General features: G+C 54.2%; 2 protein-coding genes across 4 annotated transcripts; one reads left to right on the forward strand and one right to left on the reverse strand.

The window, feature by feature from the left end:
* Positions 1-375: 375 nt before the first annotated feature.
* LOC130525557 (NADPH oxidase activator 1-like) lies at positions 376-10,407 on the reverse strand. 2 transcript variants are annotated; one of them, XR_008950514.1, is made up of 17 exons: positions 10,283-10,407; positions 8,568-9,746; positions 8,124-8,298; positions 7,830-7,912; positions 6,824-6,932; positions 6,278-6,412; positions 5,563-5,670; positions 5,186-5,245; positions 4,150-4,187; positions 3,925-4,063; positions 3,769-3,837; positions 3,595-3,682; positions 1,509-1,603; positions 1,243-1,397; positions 1,039-1,143; positions 838-961; positions 376-765 (listed from the first exon to the last, which is right to left on the reverse strand). XR_008950514.1 is itself a non-coding variant. In XM_057032439.1 (17 exons), exons 3-17 carry the CDS (start codon positions 8,295-8,297, stop codon positions 659-661), a joined length of 1,593 nt encoding a protein of 530 aa, XP_056888419.1. In that variant the 5' UTR covers position 8,298; positions 8,568-9,746; positions 10,283-10,407; the 3' UTR covers positions 376-658. The 2 variants fall into 2 exon arrangements, 1 of the variants encoding a protein (XP_056888419.1); XM_057032439.1 differs by having other exon boundaries at positions 1,039-1,147.
* A 64-nt stretch (positions 10,408-10,471) lies between these two features.
* dpp7 (dipeptidyl-peptidase 7) lies at positions 10,472-19,400 on the forward strand. Of its 2 annotated transcripts, none has more exons than XM_057032441.1 (13): positions 10,472-10,612; positions 10,887-11,013; positions 11,076-11,215; positions 11,400-11,563; positions 14,315-14,450; positions 16,304-16,385; positions 17,920-18,086; positions 18,276-18,336; positions 18,425-18,543; positions 18,622-18,778; positions 18,959-19,023; positions 19,092-19,162; positions 19,248-19,400. In XM_057032441.1, the coding sequence occupies exons 1-13, from the start codon at positions 10,526-10,528 to the stop codon at positions 19,360-19,362; spliced, it is 1,491 nt and encodes a 496-aa protein (XP_056888421.1). In that variant the 5' UTR covers positions 10,472-10,525; the 3' UTR covers positions 19,363-19,400. The 2 variants fall into 2 exon arrangements, with proteins under 2 accessions (XP_056888421.1, XP_056888420.1); XM_057032440.1 differs by having other exon boundaries at positions 10,480-10,612; positions 10,830-11,013.
* Positions 19,401-19,430: the final 30 nt, after the last annotated feature.

Raw genomic sequence — 19,430 nt, forward strand, 5'->3', positions numbered from 1 at the left:
TCCTCCCCTCCACGAGTGTGGACGGACCCACCTCCTGTCCTCCTCATGCTGTTGGGAGCATTGGCAGGTTCCTGTGAGCTCCTCCCCTCCACGAGGGTGGACGGACCCACCTCCTGTCCTCCTCATGCTGTTGGGAGGTTCCTGTGAGCTCCTCCCCTCCACGAGGGTGGACGGACCCACCTCCTGTCCTCCTCATGCTGTTGGAGGTTCCTGTGAGCTCCTCCCCTCCACGAGGGTGGACGGACCCACCTCCTGTCCTCCTCATGCTGTTGGAGGTTCCTGTGAGCTCCTCCCCTCCACGAGGGTGGACGGACCCACCTCCTGTCCTCCTCATGCTGTTGGGAGGTTCCTGTGAGCTGACATTCACCCATCCAGTCACTTACTGGGTATTTATTAGTGCACCCGAACAGAACCAACAACACCAGCTGAACATTCTGAAGTTAGAAGACCAGAATCCAGAACGTTGATGAGAACGTGATACATGTGAGAGGTTTGGGTCAGACACCTTCCAGCCAGATGTTTCTGGGTCTCTGGCAGCTCTGCCGGACACCAGGTCAGTCCAGGTCAGTCCATCATGTCTTTAGAGGTTCATTAGAGGTCGTTAGAGGTTATCTGGTGGTTCTCGCTGGAAGCTGGTGAAGAACCTTCTGGTCTGGAGTCACAGCTGTGACACGACGGTGTCAGCAAAGTTCTCCCTGTAGGCGAAGCACCGGGGGAAGATGCCGATACCTCCTGCACAGTGTCCTTCCAGCCACTCCTCGTTCACTAGGAGGAGGAGACACAGCGGAGGTGTGTGACCACACTCGCTCACCATCAGGTAACTCTACCAGCTCTCACCTTCTCCCAAGATGTCGATGGTGTCGCCTTCACTGAACTCCAGGTCCTCGGGGCCTTGAGCAGCATAGTCGTACAGAGCCACCACCTGGTACAGGATGGGCCGGTTCTCCAGGGGGTCTTCAGTCTGGTCAGACGACAGCAGGTGAGTGAGATGAGGTGCTTCTGCCTCAGGAGGCAGCAGTCAGGTGATGGAAGACTCACCTGGCACCACAGCGTCGCTCGGCCAGCCTGGGCCACTTCCTGCACTGTGACCTCTGACCCCTCCGTGTCATTCACCGGTACGAGCGCCCGGGAACCGTGCTGCTTCTGTCTGAGAGAGGAGGGCGTTGATGTTGGTGAGCATTGGTGCTCCAGGACCAGGACAGTGAGTGTGTCCGGTCCGGTCCAGAAGCATCTGGGAGTTACCTGAGGCGCAGGACAGAGGCAGACTGGCCCAGTTTCTGTCCGATCTGCTGCTTCAGGTCATGGACCGACGTGTCCAGAGGGACCGACAGAGCCAGGGTGTACGTGTAGTGGACCTTCACCACCACAGAGTCCCTCTCTGCTGCCCCACCAGGACCCTGGGACCAGGCGGAGGGGAGAAGGTGTGTGTGTGTGTGTGTGTCGCCGAGCGTCAGCAGCATGGATGATGGCTCCTGGCTCCAGGTGAAGGGTGCACAGGTGAGTCTTACCTGGCCGCGGGGGGGCGACACCGCAGCGCTCCTCCGTGGGGCTGCTTCCGTGGCAGAGGCGTAGGATGGAGGGGGGGTATCTGAGGTGGCGTAACCTGCACGGACAAACAACCCGGTTAGGTGGGGCCAGGACGCCACCTGGTGGCGCTGCTCCGGTACTGCTTCATTCAATCAGAACTACAACAAAATCTGACACAGGTGTGTTCTCACACCCAGTTTAATCTGACACAGGTGTGTTCTCACACCCAGTTTAATCTGACACAGGTGTGTTCTCACACCCCAGTTCTAGACACAGAAACGAGAGGAACAGGTGAATTACTGAAGGTTGTGACGTTAGAACCATCCAAACGAGAGGAACAGGTGATTAGAACCATCCAAACGAGAGGAACAGGTGATTAGAACCATCCAGACGAGAGGAACAGGTGATTAGAACCATCCAAACGAGAGGAACAGGTGATTAGAACCATCCAAACGAGAGGAACAGGTGATTAGAACCATCCAAACGAGAGGAACAGGTGATTAGAACCATCCAAACGAGAGGAACAGGTGATTAGAACCATCCAAACGAGAGGAACAGGTGATTAGAACCATCCAGACGAGAGGAACAGGTGATTAGAACCATCCAAACGAGAGGAACAGGTGATTAGAACCATCCAAACGAGAGGAACAGGTGATTAGAACCATCCAACGAGAGGAACAGGTGATTAGAACCATCCAAACGAGAGGAACAGGTGATTAGAACCATCCAAACGAGAGGAACAGGTGATTAGAACCATCCAAACGAGAGGAACAGGTGATTAGAACCATCCAAACGAGAGGAACAGGTGATTAGAACCATCCAAACGAGAGGAACAGGTGATTAGAACCATCCAGACGAGAGGAACAGGTGATTAGAACCATCCAAACGAGAGGAACAGGTGATTAGAACCATCCAGACGAGAGGAACAGGTGATTAGAACCATCCAGACGAGAGGAACAGGTGATTAGAACCATCCAAACGAGAGGAACAGGTGACTTCAGTCCAGCGCCCTGGTAGCACGACTGACACGACCAGGCTGTTGCCCGTCTGTGGGCAGTCTGCCTCTTGAATACAGACGCTTCAACAGCTCCAAGCTGCAGCTGGAGACCGCTGAGCTTGGAGCTGCAGAGGTCCAAGACCAGACCCAGTTCACCTGCTGGCCTCATCAGTCCAGCAGGTGAGCTGCACTGATGCCACCTGCCCAACAGGGGAACAGCACAGACAGGAGAACAGCACAGACAGGAGAACAGCACAGACAGGAGAACAGCACAGACAGGGGAACAGCACAGACAGGGGAACAGCACAGACAGGAGAACAGCACAGACAGGGGAACAGCACAGACAGGGGAACAGGTGATTAGAACCATCCAGACGAGAGGAACAGGTGATTAGAACCATCCAGACGAGAGGAACAGGTGATTAGAACCATCCAAACGAGAGGAACAGGTGATTAGAACCATCCAAACGAGAGGAACAGGTGATTAGAACCATCCAAACGAGAGGAACAGGTGATTAGAACCATCCAAACGAGAGGAACAGGTGATTAGAACCATCCAAACAAGAGGAACAGGTGAATTACTGAAGGTTGTGACGTTAGAACCATCCAACGAGAGGAACAGGTGATTAGAACCATCCAAACGAGAGGAACAGGTGACTAGAACCATCCAAACGAGAGGAACAGGTGATTAGAACCATCCAAACGAGAGGAACAGGTGATTAGAACCATCCAAACGAGAGGAACAGGTGATTAGAACCATCCAGACGAGAGGAACAGGTGACTTCAGTCCAGCGCCCTGGTAGCACGACTGACACGACCAGGCTGTTGCCCGTCTGTGGGCAGTCTGCCTCTTGAATACAGACGCTTCAACAGCTCCAAGCTGCAGCTGGAGACCGCTGAGCTTGGAGCTGCAGAGGTCCAAGACCAGACCCAGCTCACCTGCTGGCCTCATCAGTCCAGCAGGTGAGCTGCACTGATGCCACCTGCCCAACAGGAGACCAGCACAGACAGGAGACCAGCACAGACAGGAGAACAGCACAGACAGGAGAACAGCACAGACAGGAGGGCGACCTTGAGAGGGGGCGGCAACACTGGGGTGGCTCCTGGGGCGAGCTGGTGGCCTGAGTTCAGGGGGCAGAGGGATCCCACTGGGAACACTCTGAAACAGGAAGCACACAGGTTAGGGCCGGGACCCTTGGGAGTGTTGCCATGGAAACGCTTGGTGTCCAGCCAGGTCTACTTTACATCCTTGTTCTTGCCCTTGGACACCTTGAGGTCTGCCGGTTGGAGCAGTGAAACAGGCAGCAGCCCCCTCTGGAAGACACAAACCTCCTCAGCTCCCAAACAGCCCAGGTGATGAACACCTTGATGACATCACACAGGAACCAGGAGGCGCCTCACCTGTCCATCAAAGATGACCGTGGCCATGCCGTCCCTGTCCTCCTCACCAAACAGGAAGACCGTGGCCCCCCCCGGCACGGTCAGCTGCCCCGGCCCCTGGGCCATGAACGGAGTCCTCACACGCATGTAGCGAGAGTCCCTGACAGGTGAGCACACACACACACACCTGTCAATCACCCCAGAGGGGAGGGGCCAGAGTCCAGGTGTGTGATGGGACAAACCTACCTGGAAGCATCCAGTCGGGGCTCGTAGAAGCCGGGTTTCTGTGGAGGACAGTTACTGGCTGGTTACTGACTGGTTACTGACTGGTTACTGACTAGTTACTGGCTGTTCCCTCCCCACCTGACTGGTTACTGACTGGTTACTGGCTGTTCCCTCCCCACCTGACTGGTTACTGACTGGTTACTGACTGGTTACTGACTGTTCCCTCCCCACCTGACACAGTTACTGACTGGTTACTGGCTGTTCCCTCCCCACCTGACACAGTTACTGACTGGTTACTGACTGGTCCCTCCCCACCTGACTGGTTACTGACTGGTTACTGACTGTGCCCTCCCCACCTGACACAGTTACTGGCTGGTTACTGACTGGTTACTGACTGTGCCCTCCCCACCTGACACAGTTACTGACTGGTTACTGACTGGTTACTGACTGTGCCCTCCCCACCTGACTGGTTACTGACTGGTTACTGACTGGTTACTGACTGTTCCCTCCCCACCTGACAGTTACTGACTGGTTACTGACTGGTCCCTCCCCACCTGGCACAGTTACTGACTGGTTACTGACTGGTCCCTCCCCACCTGGCACAGTTACTGACTGGTTACTGGCTGTTCCCTCCCCACCTGACTGGTTACTGACTGTTCCCTCCCCACCTGACAGTTACTGACTGGTTACTGACTGGTTACTGACTTTCCCTCCCCACCTGACAGTTACTGACTGGTTACTGACTGTGCCCTCCCCACCTGACTGGTTACTGACTGTTCCCTCCCCACCTGACAGTTACTGACTGGTTACTGACTGTTCCCTCCCCACCTGACTGGTTACTGACTGTTCCCTCCCCACCTGACTGGTTACTGACTGGTTACTGGCTGTTCCCTCCCCACCTGACTGGTTACTGACTGGTTACTGGCTGTTCCCTCCCCACCTGACTGGTTACTGACTGGTTACTGGCTGTTCCCTCCCCACCTGACTGGTTACTGGCTGTTCCCTCCCCACCTGACTGGTTACTGGCTGTTCCCTCTCAACCTTCTGATAGACCTACCTGCAGCCTCAGAGGCTCAAATCCTCCGAAATCATCGTTGGGGATTATTGAGGTAATCACCTGCAGATACACACACACACATGCACGCACACACATGCACACACACACGCACACACACACACAGACACACACACACGCACACAACACCACAGACACACACACACACACACAGATACACACAGACACACACACAGACACACACCACACACACACCACACACAGAGACACACACACCACACACACACACACACACACACGCATACACACACACGCACACACACACACACACACACGGTTGTGAGAGGCGACACCAGTGAAGCTGAAGAGCAGAGCTTACAGATGAACTATCCCGGAGACGCCACCAGGGGGCGCTGTACCTTGGCTTTGCCCAGGAAATCTCTTTTCGTCAGCTGCTCCACGTCCTGTTTCCGGGGCCGGAACACCACAGCTTCCGGGACCAGGAGGGGAGGGATGGCCTCCTTCTTCTGTTATTGACCACAGGTTGGGAATCAGTCAGAGGTTGCTGGTTAGTGTAGCTGTGTGTGTGTGTGTGTGTGTGTGTGTGTGTGTGTGTGTGTGTGTGTGTGTGTGGTGTGTGTGTGTGTGTGTATCTGTGTGTGTGGTGTGTGTGTGTGTGTCTCTGTGTGTGTGTGTGTGTGTGTGTGTGTCTGTGTGTGTGTGTGTGTGTGTGTCTCTGTGTGTGTGTGTGGTGTGTGTGTGTCTGTGTCTGTGTCTTGTGTGTGTGTGTCTGTGTCTGTGTGTGTGTGTCTGTGCGTGTGTGTGTCTGTGTGTGTGTCTGTGTCTGTGTCTGTGTGTTGTGTGTGTGTCTGTGTCTCTGTGGTGTCTGTGTCTCTGTGTGTGTCTGTGTGTGTGTGTGTGTGTGTCTGTGTCTCTGTGTGTGTGTGTCTCTGTGTGTGTGTGTCTCTGTGTGTTGTGTGTGTGTGTGTGTGTGTGTCTCTGTGTGTGGTCTCTGTGTGTGTGTCTCTGTGTGTGTCTCTGTGTGTGTGTGTGTGCGTGCGTGCGTGTCTGTGTGTGTGTGTGTGTGTGTGGTGTGTGTGTGTGTGTGCGCCCGCTCTGCCGTGTGAGCCCCACCAGGGTCTTCTCCAGAGCCAGGTCTATGGGGATGATCCGTGGTCCACCTCTGTCCTCAGACACAGACAGCAGAACCTGTGTGGCTCTCTCCCACTGACCCATCCGACAGTACACCGCTGCTGCGTTGTGTAACACCTGCACACACATCAGAAGAGCGTGACGTTACAGCTGCACACACACATTCATCAACCAGCAGTTCTGGATTTGAGTGGGACTTCAGGCTTGAGTCCAAAAGAACCACAAAGTGGTCTTTAAGAGCTGGAGAAACCACATTATGGACCTGAACCTTTCACCAAAACTCTCCACAGGTGTGTCACGGAACGACTGATCGTTCCTGACGCTACCATACAGGGCAGCGGCCGACGGTCCTGACCCAGACTCAGGAGCGGGTCAGCTAGAACCAGTCCGGTCACCGAGCCCTGATACCTGCTGCTGGCCCGACCCATCAATGGGCCTTTGTTAGCGGGCAGGTGTGTGCAGGTGATGTGGGGCAGGGGGGAACAGTTGCACCCTTATTCCCTGGGTGGGGGGGGCGGAATGTCGGACCTGCCAGCTGGAGAGCTTGAAGCGGAGCCCCAGCTGCCTGTAGTCGATCAGGGGGTTCCCCCTCATGTGCTTCTGGGCCCAGATGCAGTCGGACAGAGCCTCCTCCAGCCTGCAGAGGAGCATTCATGGGTCAGCTCGTTTAGGGGTGTGTGTGTTGTGTGGTGTGTGTGTGTGTGTGTGTGTGTGTGTGTGTGTGTGTGTGTGTGTGTGTGTGGTGTGGTGTGTGTGGTGTGTGGACAGAGCCTCCTCCAGCCTGCAGAGGAGCATTCATGGGTCAGCTCGTTTAGGGGTGTGTGTGTGTGTGTGTGTGGTGTGTGTGTGTGTGTGTGTGTGTGTAGGTGTGTGTGTGTAGGTGTGTGTGTGTAGGTGTGTGTGTGGTGTGTGTGTGTGTGTGGTGTGTGTGGTGTGTGTGTGTGTGGTGTGTGGTGTGTGTGGTGTGGTGTGTGTGTGTGTGTGTGTGTGTGTGGACAGAGCCTCCTCCAGCCTGCAGAGGAGCATTCATGGGTCAGCTCGTTTAGGGGTGTGTGTGTGTAGGTGTGTGTGTAGGTGTGTGTGGTGTGTGTGGTGTGTGTGTGTGTGTGTGTGTGTGTGTGTGTGTGGACAGAGCTTCCTCCAGCCTGCAGAGGAGCATTTATGGGTCATCTCGTTTAGGGGTGGGGTGTGTGTGTGTGTGTGGTGTGTGTGTGTGTGTGTGTGTGTGTGTGGTGTGTGTGGTGTGTGTGTGTGTGTGTGTGGACAGAGCCTCCTCCAGCCTGCAGAGGAGCATTCATGGGTCAGCTCGTTTAGGGGTGTGTGTGTGTGTGTGTGTGTGTGTGTGTGTGTGTGTGTGTGTGTGTGTGTGTGTGTGTGTGTGTGTGTGTGTGTGGACAGAGCCTCCTCCAGCCTGCAGAGGAGCATTCATGGATCATCTAGTTTAGTGTGTGTGTGTGTGTGTGTGTGTGTGTGTGTGTTGTGTGTGTGTGTGTGTAGGTGTGTGTGTGGGGGGGGGTGCACCAACAGGTTGTACCTGTTCATCTGCATCAACACGGCGGCTCTTTGGAAGAACCCAACAGCCAGACGTTCATCCTTGGCCAGGGTCAGATCCAAAGCCTGGATGATACACAAGACAGCAAATAGTCCGGGATCGTGACCCACTCACGGTGAGGATCACGGCACGGTTCTGTTCCTCTTGGGTCCATGTGCTGGACCCAAGAGGAACAGAACCGTTCGAGCAAAGGCAGGAAAGGAACACAGGGAACGTGGCCCTCACTCGTCCCCCTTTGGAGCCCTGAGGAACACAGCAGCTAGACGGGAGTCTGACCTTCAGGGCCGGATCCAGGTGACCCAGAGCCAGATGAGCCGAGGCAGTGTTGAACAGGGTCCGGGACGTGGGTTCTGCGATCTGCTCCAGCTTAGCCAGCGCTCTGGGCCAGTCCCTGACATCCACCGCCTGAACCGCTTCATCCCACAGCTGCAGTAACTCTGTGTAGAGCATCCTGCAGGACAGAGACCGTCAGAGGACGGGCGGAGCAGAACCCAGGAGCCCAGAGGACGCCTGGTCTCCCTGTCTGAGCCTGGATCAAAGCAGAACCCCTCCCAGAGAGGGTCCTCAGACAGGTTCTGATTCATCCAGACATTCAGGAAGAATGAAATCAGGAAGAACACCCGTAGGAAAACTGTCCCCTTTGGGACACTTCCTTGTGCAGAGACATAAACGGGTCAGGTGACAGAACAGAAACCAGAACCCAGTGGGTCCGTGTCTTACCTCTGACTTCACACTCAGACGTTTCACTTGCTGCGGGGACCCGAATCAGCCGTTCCTGAACCGGTTCAGGCTGGAAATGAGGCTGGGAACCTGCCTCCTCAGGTGTCTCCACCCTGTTGCTACAAGGAAGTTCTCATCCACATTCCCCGGACACACACACACACACATGCGCACACACACGCGCGCGCACACACACGTGCACACACACACGTGCACACTAGCTCAGGAATCCAGCAGCCAGTGAGGTGACAGAGATTAAAGCCTGTGAGTCACACAGACCAGCAGGAAACCTGTTCTGGCTGAGGACAGAACGGGGACGTTCAAGTCCTCCTGAATGCAACAAAGTTGCTTTATGACACCAGCACAGGGCGTTGCTGAGGTTAGCAGGTGAAACACTCAGATCCACAGGTGAAACACTCAGATCCACAGGTGAAACACTCAGATCCACAGGTGAAACATTCAGATCCACAGGTGAAACCTTCAGATCCACAGGTGAAACCTTCAGATCCACAGGTGAAACCTTCAGATCCACAGGTGAAACATTCAGATCCACAGGTGAAACCTTCAGATCCACAGGTGAAACACTCAGATCCACAGGTGAAACCTTCAGATCCACAGGTGAAACCTTCAGATCCACAGGTGAAACCTTCAGATCCACAGGTGAAACACTCAGATCCACAGGTGAAACACTCAGATCCACAGGTGAAACACTCAGATCCACAGGTGAAACACTCAGATCCACAGGTGAAACCTTCAGATCCACAGGTGAAACCTTCAACCCTTCAGGTTTAACTACAGGGTTTTGACCTTTGAACCCACCGTTGCTGTGACAGTAAGGAAGTGACCCAAAGGTAAACACAGGTCTGTCCTGGCAGCACCTCCTGTTTCCAACCAGGAAACGTTCTGAGTCCTGTAAACTGCCCCCCCCCGCACACACACACACTCACACACACACACACACACACACACACTTTATTGGACCATTCCTGTTAAAGGAGATCAACATTCTCTCCCCCATAAAGTTCTTTCCTCCTGATATGAAAGTCCCTCCCATCGTCCATGGAGCAACTCAAACTAATTTCCTCCAGTCGTCCTTGACCGCCCCCCCCGCCACCTGCCACAGAGGGAACACCCGGTCCACACTGTTCAGCACCATCCCCCTCCCCCAGGTGAGCTCACCTGGGGGAGGGGGATGGTGGGGAGAGGGGGGGGGGGGAGAGGGAGAGAGGGAGAGAGAGAGGGAGGGAGAGAGAGAGGGAGGGAGAGAGAGAGGGAGAGAGAGGGAGGGAGAGAGAGGGGGAGAGAGGGGGGGAGAGGAGGAGAGAGAGAGAGAGGGAGAGAGGGAGAGAGAGGGGGAGAAAGAGGGAGAGAGAGAGAGAGAGGGGGAGAGAGAGATGGAGGGAGAGAGAGGGGGAGAGAGAGGGGGAGAGAGAGATGGAGGGAGAGAGGGAGGGAGAGAGAGAGGGAGGGAGGAGAGAGGGGGGGGAGAGAGAGGGGGAGAGAGAGGGAGAGAGAGATGGAGGGAGAGAGAGGGGAGAGAGAGAGGGGAGAGAACAACACACTTAGTCTCGACTGCAGAATCGTCTCAGTCCAGACAACAGATGAGAGCTCAGAAAGTGCCATTTGATACAAATCTGTTTTTTGTAAATACAAATAAAGATTTTAGACTTCTGCAGCTCTAAAACCAACCGGTCATGGAGGAGGAAACAACCGACCAGTCACGGAGGAAACAACCGACCAGTCACGAAGGAAACAACCGACCAGTCACGAGGGAAAGTATCGGTTCCACGGGAGGGACCAGCCCCTGTAAACACACGTGTCCTTCGGCGGAAGGCAGCTGTACGAGGAGTCTTTAAACGCAGCATAAATGAAAACAGAGGTCATGTGACCGGCAACGCGTGCGCATGCGCAGTAAAGGCCGCTGACCTGCGTGTCCCGAGGCGTTTTCCTTGTTTGTCATGAATAAAATGTGCTGGTTCTGGATTTTATCACTAACCGTGCTTTGTGCCGGAGGGTCACACGGCCTGTCGCGCCTCTTCCTCCAGGTAAAGGTTCTGTTAACCGGGTTCTGTTAACCGGGTTCCGTTTAACCGGGTTCTGTTTGAGGAAAGCCTGTTCGAACGCCTTGGTTCGATATTACCGCATCACATTAAAGCTAAACAAATCCCTGAAATCAGTTGAACTAAATAAATAAAGTTGATAAAGTCCGGATCATGCAAATTGTGGGTGGAAGATTTGCTCCAGTTTCTCATGAAGTGGCAGGTGAGTCACGTGGGTTTCCGGGTCGGAACCAGAGATGACTGTGGCGTGTCTGTGCAGCCAGGAGAGCGGGAGGAGCTCCGGAGGACCTCACCCTTCACGGAGAAGTACTTCCCTCAGACTCTGGACCACTTCAACTTCAACAGCCAGGGGAACCGCACCTTCAACCAGCGGTACCTGATCACAGGTGAGGACCCGCCCCGGTCAGGGAGCCCGAGACCACCTGCCGGTTCTGTCCTCTGCTTTCAGATCGGTACTGGCTGAAGGGCCACGGTCCGCTCTTCTTCTACACCGGCAACGAAGGAGACATCTGGGACTTTGCACTCAACTCTGGCTTCATCACAGAGCTGGCAGCACAGCAGGGGGCCTTGGTCGTCTTCGCCGAACACGTAGGAACCCACGCGCACCTCATGTCACGAGACAGGAAGTGGATGGTGCTGCCTAGCAGCTGCTCGCTAGCAGCGCGCTAGTAGCGAGCAGCGCGCTAGTAGCGAGCAGCTGCTAGCAGCGCTGGCCTCCAGGCCTGGGGGGTTGGTGTGGAGATGATGAACGCTGCTGCTGTCCCTGATCCAGAGGTACTACGGCAAGTCTCTGCCCTTCGGCCTCCAGTCCTTCAACGTCCCCGAGGTGGGTCTGCTGACGGTGGAGCAGGCGCTGGCGGACTACGCCCTCCTCATCTCTGCCCTCCGGGGGCAGCTGGCAGCCACGCGCTGCCCCGTCATCGTGTTCGGGGGCAGGTAGGAGCCACACGCTGACGGGGGGGGCAGGTAGGAGCCACACTCTGACGGGGGGGGCAGGTAGGAGCCACGCGCTGACAGGGGGGCAGGTAGGAGCCACGCGCTGACGGGGGGCAGGTAGGAGCCACACTCTGACGGGGGGGGCAGGTAGGAGCCACGCGCTGACGGGGGGCAGGTAGGAGCCACACTCTGACGGGGGGCAGGTAGGAGCCACACGCTGACGGGGGGGGGGCAGGTAGGAGCCACGGCAACCGTCACCTTTAACCCCCCCCACTGGCATTACAGTGGTTTCCACCACGTAGACCCTCTGACCTGGACCACTGTCAGAGTCTAACTTTACTTACTTCGGGTTAGGGTTAGTTACTCTGGTTTAAATCAGCAGGAACTTGGAGAACAACCCTGGAACATCTCCACCTATAGTAATTCCAGGAGAACTGACCCTGGAACATCTCCACTATAGTAATTCCAGGTGAACTGACCCTGGAACATCTCCACTACAGTAATTCCAGGTGAACTGACCTGGAACATCTCCACTATAGTAATTCCAGGTGAACTGACCCTGGAACATCTCCACTATAGTAATTCCAGGAGAACTGACCCTGGAACATCTCCACTATAGTAATTCCAGGTGAACTGACCCTGGAACATCTCCACTACAGTAATTCCAGGTGAACTGACCCTGGAACATCTCCACTACAGTAATTCCAGGTGAACTGACCCTGGAACATCTCCACTATAGTAATTCCAGGTGAACTGACCCTGGAACATCTCCACTATAGTAATTCCAGGTGAACTGACCCTGGAACATCTCCACTATAGTAATTCCAGGAGAACTGACCCTGGAACATCTCCACTATAGTAATTCCAGGAGAACTGACCCTGGAACATCTCCACTATAGTAATTCCAGGTGAACTGACCCTGGAACATCTCCACTACAGTAATTCCAGGAGAACTGACCCTGGAACATCTCCACCACAGTAATTCCAGGTGAACTGACCCTGGAACATCTCCACTATAGTAATTCCAGGTGAACTGACCCTGGAACATCTCCACTATAGTAATTCCAGGTGAACTGACCCTGGAACATCTCCGCTATAGTAATTCCAGGTGAACTGACCCTGGAACATCTCCACCTATAGTAATTCCAGGTGAACTGACCCTGGAACATCTCCACCTATAGTAATTCCAGGTGAACTGACCCTGGAACATCTCCGCTATAGTAATTCCAGGTGAACTGACCCTGGAACATCTCTACTATAGTAATTCCAGGTGAACTGACCCTGGAACATCTCCGCTATAGTAATTCCAGGTGAACTGACCCTGGAACATCTCCGCTATAGTAATTCCAGGAGAACTGACCCTGGAACATCTCCACCTATAGTAATTCCAGGTGAACTGACCCTGGAACATCTCCACTATAGTAATTCCAGGTGAACTGACCCTGGAACATCTCCGCTATAGTAATTCCAGGTGAACTGACCCTGGAACATCTCCACTATAGTAATTCCAGGTGAACTGACCCTGGAACATCTCCACTATAGTAATTCCAGGTGAACTGACCCTGAAACATCTCCACTATAGTAATTCCAGGTGAACTGACCCTGGAACATCTCCACCACAGTAATTCCAGGAGAACTGACCCTGGAACATCTCCACTATAGTAATTCCGGGTGAACTGACCCTGGAACATCTCCACTATAGTAATTCCAGGTGAACTGACCCTGGAACATCTCCACCTATAGTAATTCCAGGTGAACTGACCCTGGAACATCTCCACTATAGTAATTCCAGGTGAACTGACCCTGGAACATCTCCACCTATAGTAATTCCAGGTGAACTGACCCTGGAACATCTCCACTATAGTAATTCCAGGTGAACTGACCCTGGAACATCTCCACCTATAGTAATTCCAGGTGAACTGACCCTGGAACATCTCCACCTATAGTAATTCCAGGTGAACTGACCCTGGAACATCTCCACCTATAGTAATTCCAGGTGAACTGACCCTGGAACATCTCCACCTATAGTAATTCCAGGTGAACTGACCCTGGAACATCTCCACCTATAGTAATTCTAGGTGAACTGACCCTGGAACATCTCCACCTATAGTAATTCCAGGTGAACTGACCCTGGAACATCTCCACCTATAGTAATTCCAGGTGAACTGACCCTGGAACATCTCCACCTATAGTAATTCCAGGTGAACTGACCCTGGAACATCTCCACCACAGTAATTCCAGGTGAACTGACCCTGGAACATCTCCACTACAGTAATTCCAGGTGAACTGACCCTGGAACATCTCCACTACAGTAATTCCAGGAGAACTGACCCTGGAACATCTCCACTATAGTAATTCCAGGTGAACTGACCCTGGAACATCTCCACCTATAGTAATTCCAGGTGAACTGACCCTGGAACATCTCCACCACAGTAATTCCAGGAGAACTGACCCTGGAACATCTCCACTATAGTAATTCCAGGAGAACTGACCCTGGAACATCTCCACTATAGTAATTCCAGGAGAACTGACCCTGGAACATCTCCACTATAGTAATTCCAGGTGAACTGACCCTGGAACATCTCCACTATAGTAATTCCAGGTGAACTGACCCTGGAACATCTCCACCTATAGTAATTCCAGGAGAACTGACCCTGGAACATCTCCACCACAGTAATCCAGGAGAACTGACCCTGGAACATCTCCACCACAGTAATTCCAGGAGAACTGACCCTGTGGTGTCCCCTACAGCTATGGCGGCATGCTCTCCGTCTACATGAGGCTCAGGTATCCCAACATGGTGGCCGGAGCTCTGGCTGCCAGTGCCCCCATTCTGAGCACCGCTGGACTGGGAGATCCCTCACAGTTCTTCAGAGATGTTACAGCTGTAAGTCCTGCCTGTCTCTCTGCCTGCCTGTCTGTCTCTCTCTGCCTGTCTATCTCTCTCTGCCTGTCTGTCTCTCTGCCTGCCTGTCTCTCTATCTCTCTCTCTGCCTGTCTGTCTCTCTGTCTGTCTATCTGTCTCTCTGCCTGCCTGTTTCTCTGTCTGTCTATCTCTCTCTCTGCCTGTCTGTCTCTCTGCCTGCCTGTCTCTCTCTGCCTGTCTGTCTCTCTGCCTGCCTGTCCCTCTCTCTGCCTGTCTCTCTCCCTGTCTGTCTCTCTCTGCCTGTCTCTCTGCCTGTCTGTCTCTCTCTGCCTGTCTGTCTATCTCTCTGCCTGTCTGTCTATCTCTCTGCCTGTCTCTCTCTCTCTGCCTGTCTCTCTCTCTCTGCCTGTCTGTCTGTCTATCTCTGCCTGTCTGTCTGTCTGTCTCTGCCTGTCTCTCTCTGCCTGTCTGTCTCTCTGCCTGTCTGTCTCTCTCTGCCTGTCTCTCTCTGCCTGTCTGTCTCTGCCTGTCTCTGTCTCTGCCTGTCTCTCTCTCTGCCTGTCTCTCTCTCTGCCTGTCTGTCTCTGCCTGTCTGTCTCTCTGCCTGTCTCTCTCTGCCTGTCTGTCTCTCTGCCTGCCTGTCTCTCTCTCTGCCTGTCTGTCTCTCTGCCTGCCTGCCTGCCTGTCTCTCTCTGCCTGCCTGCCTGTCTCTCTGCCTGCCTGTCTCTCTCTGCCTGTCTGTCTCTCTGCCTGCCTGTCTCTCTGCCTGTCTCTCTCTGCCTGTCTGCCTGTCTCTCTCTGCCTGCCTGTCTCTCTGCCTGCCTGTCTCTCTGCCTGCCTGCCTGTCTCTCTGCCTGTCTCTCTCTCTGCCTGCCTGTCTCTCTGCCTGCCTGCCTGTCTCTCTGCCTGTCTGTCTCTTTGCCTGCCTGTCTCTCTGCCTGCCTGCCTGTCTCTCTGCCTGTCTGTCTCTCTCTGCCTGCCTGTCTCTCTGCCTGCCTGTCTCTCTGCCTGTCTCTCTCTGCCTGTCTGCCTGTCTCTCTCTGCCTGCCTGTCTCTCTGCCTGCCTGTCTCTCTGCCTGTCTCTCTCTGCCTGCCTGTCTCTCTGCCTGTCTGTCTCTCTCTGCCTGCCTGTCTCTCTGCCTGCCTGCCTGTCTCTCTGCCTGCCTTTCTCTGCCTGTCTCTCTGCCTGTCTCTCTCTGCCTGTCTGTCTCTTTGCCTGCCTGTCTCTCTGCCTGTCTGTCTCTCTCTGCCTGCCTGTCTCTCTGCCTGCCTGCCTGTCTCTCTGCCTGTCTCTCTCTCTGCCTGCCTGTCTCTCTGCCTGCCTGCCTGTCTCTCTGCCTGCCTGTCTCTCTGCCTGCCTGCTGTCTCTCTGCCTGTCTGTCTCTCTCTCTGCCTGCCTGTCTCTCTGCCTGCCTGCCTGTCTCTCTGCCTGCCTGTCTCTCTCTGCCTGCCTGTCTCTCTGCCTGCCTGCCTGTCTCTCTGCCTGCCTGTCTCTCTGCCTGCCTGCCTGTCTCTCTGCCTGTCTGTCTCTCTCTGCCTGCCTGTCTCTCTGCCTGCCTGCCTGTCTCTCTGCCTGTCTCTCTCTCTGCCTGCCTGTCTCTCTGCCTGCCTGCCTGTCTCTCTGCCTGTCTCTCTCTCTGCCTGCCTGTCTCTCTGCCTGCCTGCCTGTCTCTCTGCCTGTCTCTCTGCCTGCCTGCCTGTCTCTCTGCCTGCCTGTCTGTCTCTCTCTCTCTGTCTGTCTCTCTGCCTGCCTCTCTCTCTGCCTGTCTCTCTCTGCCTGCCTGCCTGTCTCTCTGCCTGCCTGTCTCTCTCTGCCTGCCTGTCTCTCTGCCTGAGTATTATCTGATTATTCAGACTTGAAGCATCTCTTTCAGGACTATGAGCGTTTGGCCCCACGATGCAAAGATGCTGTAAGAGGAGCTTTCCATCAGCTTAAAGAATTAGCTGAAAACCAAGGTACACACACGCACGCACGCACGCACGCACGCACGCACGCACGCACGCACGCACGCACGCACGCACGCACGCACACACACACACACACACAACACACACACACACCACACACACACACACAGCATTTTCAGATGCATCAACTCTTATCCAACATGTTTCTTCATCTCTGATTGAATCCCTGAGTTTTATATGCTGATTTGCTGTTGCTTGTTGGTAGTGGCTAGTAATGGTTGATAATGGTTGGTAATGGTTGGTAGTGGCTAGCAATGGGTGGTAGTGGCTGTAGTGGTTGGTAGTGGCTGTAGTGGTTGGTAATGGCTGGTAATGGTTGGTAATGGTTGATAATGGTTGGTAGTGGTTGGTAGTGGCTAGTAATGGTTGATAATGGTTGGTAATGGTTGGTAGTGGCTAGTAATGGTTGATAATGGTTGGTAGTGGTTGGTAGTGGCTAGTAATGGGTGGTAGTGGCTGTAGTGGTTGGTAATGGCTGGTAATGGTTGGTAATGGTTGATAATGGTTGGTAGTGGTTGGTAGTGGCTAGTAATGGTTGATAATGGTTGGTAGTGGTTGGTAATGGTTGGTAGTGGCTGGTAGTGGTTGATAATGGTTGATAGTGGCTAGTAATGGGTGGTAGTGGCTGGTAATGGTTGGTAATGGTTGGTAGTGGCTAGTAATGGGTGGTAGTGGCTGTAGTGGTTGGTAGTGGCTGGTAATGGTTGATAATGGTTGCTAATGGTTGGTAGTGGCTAGTAATGGGTGGTAGTGGCTGTAGTGGTTGGTAATGGTTGGTAGTGGCTGTAGTGGTTGGTAATGGTTGATAATGGTTGGTAGTGGCTAGTAATGGGTGGTAGTGGCTGTAGTGGTTGGTAATGGTTGGTAGTGGCTAGTAATGGTGGTAGTGGCTGTAGTGGTTGGTAATGGTTGGTAGTGGCTAGTAATGGGTGGTAGTGGCTGTAGTGGTTGGTAATGGTTGGTAGTGGCTGGTAGTAGTTGATAGGGGGTTTAGTTGTTGGTGGTCATTTCCATCATTAAAGGGGTGTGGCCTAAATGTGCCGTTGGCTGTGGTCCACTGTAAAACCTCCTGGGGGGGCGTCCCAGGACAGCAGTACAGGTGTCAGACACGTTCAGGGTGTCCTGTCCCCTGGGTGGACCTGTCCCCTGGGTGGACCTGTCCCCTTGGTGGACCTGTCCCCTGGGTGGACCTGTCTCCTGGGTGGACCTGTCCCCTTGGTGGACCTGTCTCCTGGTGGACCTGTCTCCTGGGTGGACCTGTCCCCTGGATGGACCTGTCCCCTTGGTGGACCTGTCTCCTGGGTGGACCTGTCTCCTGGGTGGACCTGTCCCCTTGGTGGACCTGTCCCCTGGGTGGACCTGTCTCCATGGTGACCCTAAGCCATTTCCTCATGTAGCTTCTCTGCAGGGAAGCAGGCAGCGGTCAGACAGTGGATCCATTTCAGGCTGTAGGGAAGAGTTTCTGGTCAGGACGCCAGCAGAGCTTTCCCATCAACATCAGTGCTCTCGTTACCGTTGCCAGATTACCGTCGTATCCAGGAGAAACTGTCGCTGTGCAAGCCTCCATCATCTCCTGAGGACATCTACCAGCTGAACGGCCTCCTGAGGAACGCCTTCACCCTGATGGCCATGTTGGATTATCCGTACAGCACTCACTTCATGGGCAACATGCCTGCTAACCCCGTCAAGGTACGGAGACGGTCCACAGTCCGGCTGACAGACGGGACCACAGAGGACGGTTGAACGTGTGGGGGACTACAAACAAACTCAAATTTGGTCCTAATTATGCAGAAATAGATAGAATTGTAATAAAAACACCACTAGACTGACAGTGAATCCGGGCCGGCTCATGGTACAGGTGTGACCCGTCTTCTCCAGGTGGCCTGTGAGACCATGCTGAGAGCTTCTGGGCTCCTCGAGAACCTGAGAGACACTGCGGGTAAGTCTGTCCTCCCAGCTTGGCTCCAGAAACCTTGCTAACACATGCTAGCTGCCTAAGCCGAGCTGGACCTGGTTCTGCCCCGCAGGGATCGTCTATAACTCCACCGGGGCGCTGGGCTGCTTTGACCTATACAGCCTGTACGTGCAGTGTGCTGATCCCACTGGCTGTGGCCTGGGTTCCAACAGCCTGGCCTGGGACTACCAGGTGAGTGTATGGCGTCACCATAGCAACAGAGCCGCCTGATGGATCAGCCCTTCCAGATGTGCTCTGCGCTGCTTCCAGGCCTGCACGGAGATTAACCTGTGCTACGACAGCAACAACGAGACGGACATGTTTCCTCCCATGACCTTCGGGGAGACGGAGCGCAACATCTACTGCTCCAAACGCTGGGCCGTGCTCCCCCGACCACGCTGGCTCCAAACCCAGTTCTGGGGCGACGGTGAGCAGCAAACGCCACGAAGAGCTCACAGCTGGAACAGCAGCAGCTAGCCGTTAGCATCAGGCTAGCTGCAGGCCGACAGAAACGGCCGATCCTCGCTCACTTCCCTCCTCCCTCTCTGGCTCGTCCTTCTCATCCTGGTGTCTCTCTCCCGTTCTTCTCGTCTGTCCACGTGTTCAGCTCTCTCGGCTGCCAGCAACATCATCTTCTCCAACGGTGATCTGGACCCGTGGGCCAACGGAGGGGTGAGACCACATCATAGGAGACCGCCTGTTATTAACGCGTCCGCCTGAGCTCCACCTTTATCTCGCAGGTGCGCAAGTCGCTGAGCTCGTCCTTGATAGCTGTCAACATTCCTGGAGGAGCTCATCATCTGGACCTGAGGTAGACACGCGTCCATTCCGAGGACCTAAAGGTTCCTGTTGCAGGTGATAAACAAACAGACCCTTCCTTGTTTGTTTGTTCTCAGGGGGTCAAATGATGCTGATCCAGAGTCGGTGATCAAAGCCAGGAAGACTGAAGCAGACCTCATCGCTCAGTGGGTGAAGATGGAGAGGACCAGATTAAGAACCCCCAAACAGTAGCTCCCCTCAGAATAAAATTCAGAGGAATCCAAAAGTTATTCCAGTTTGTCCTTGTTTCAGTTTATCTG

Source organism: Takifugu flavidus, chromosome 5 (assembly GCF_003711565.1).
Source record: "Takifugu flavidus isolate HTHZ2018 chromosome 5, ASM371156v2, whole genome shotgun sequence".
In the NCBI taxonomy this organism is placed as follows: domain Eukaryota; kingdom Metazoa; phylum Chordata; class Actinopteri; order Tetraodontiformes; family Tetraodontidae; genus Takifugu; species Takifugu flavidus.

What these genes read in the sequence shown, in the direction of transcription:
- dpp7 (XM_057032440.1), top strand. Translation starts at nt 10,526, where the DNA reads ATGAATAAAATGTGCTGGTTCTGGATTTTATCACTAACCGTGCTTTGT. An exon ending in TGCCTGCTAACCCCGTCAAG is followed by an intron (nt 18,087 to 18,275) that starts GTACGGAGACGG and finishes CGTCTTCTCCAG; the next exon opens with GTGGCCTGTGAGACCATGCT. An exon ending in GCCTGGCCTGGGACTACCAG is followed by an intron (nt 18,544 to 18,621) that starts GTGAGTGTATGG and finishes CGCTGCTTCCAG; the next exon opens with GCCTGCACGGAGATTAACCT.
- LOC130525557 (XM_057032439.1), bottom strand. Translation starts at nt 8,297, where the DNA reads ATGCTCTACACAGAGTTACTGCAGCTGTGGGATGAAGCGGTTCAGGCG. An exon ending in ACCTGGATCCGGCCCTGAAG is followed by an intron (nt 7,913 to 8,123) that starts GTCAGACTCCCG and finishes TGTATCATCCAG; the next exon opens with GCTTTGGATCTGACCCTGGC. An exon ending in CGGTCATCTTTGATGGACAG is followed by an intron (nt 3,838 to 3,924) that starts GTGAGGCGCCTC and finishes TGTGTCTTCCAG; the next exon opens with AGGGGGCTGCTGCCTGTTTC.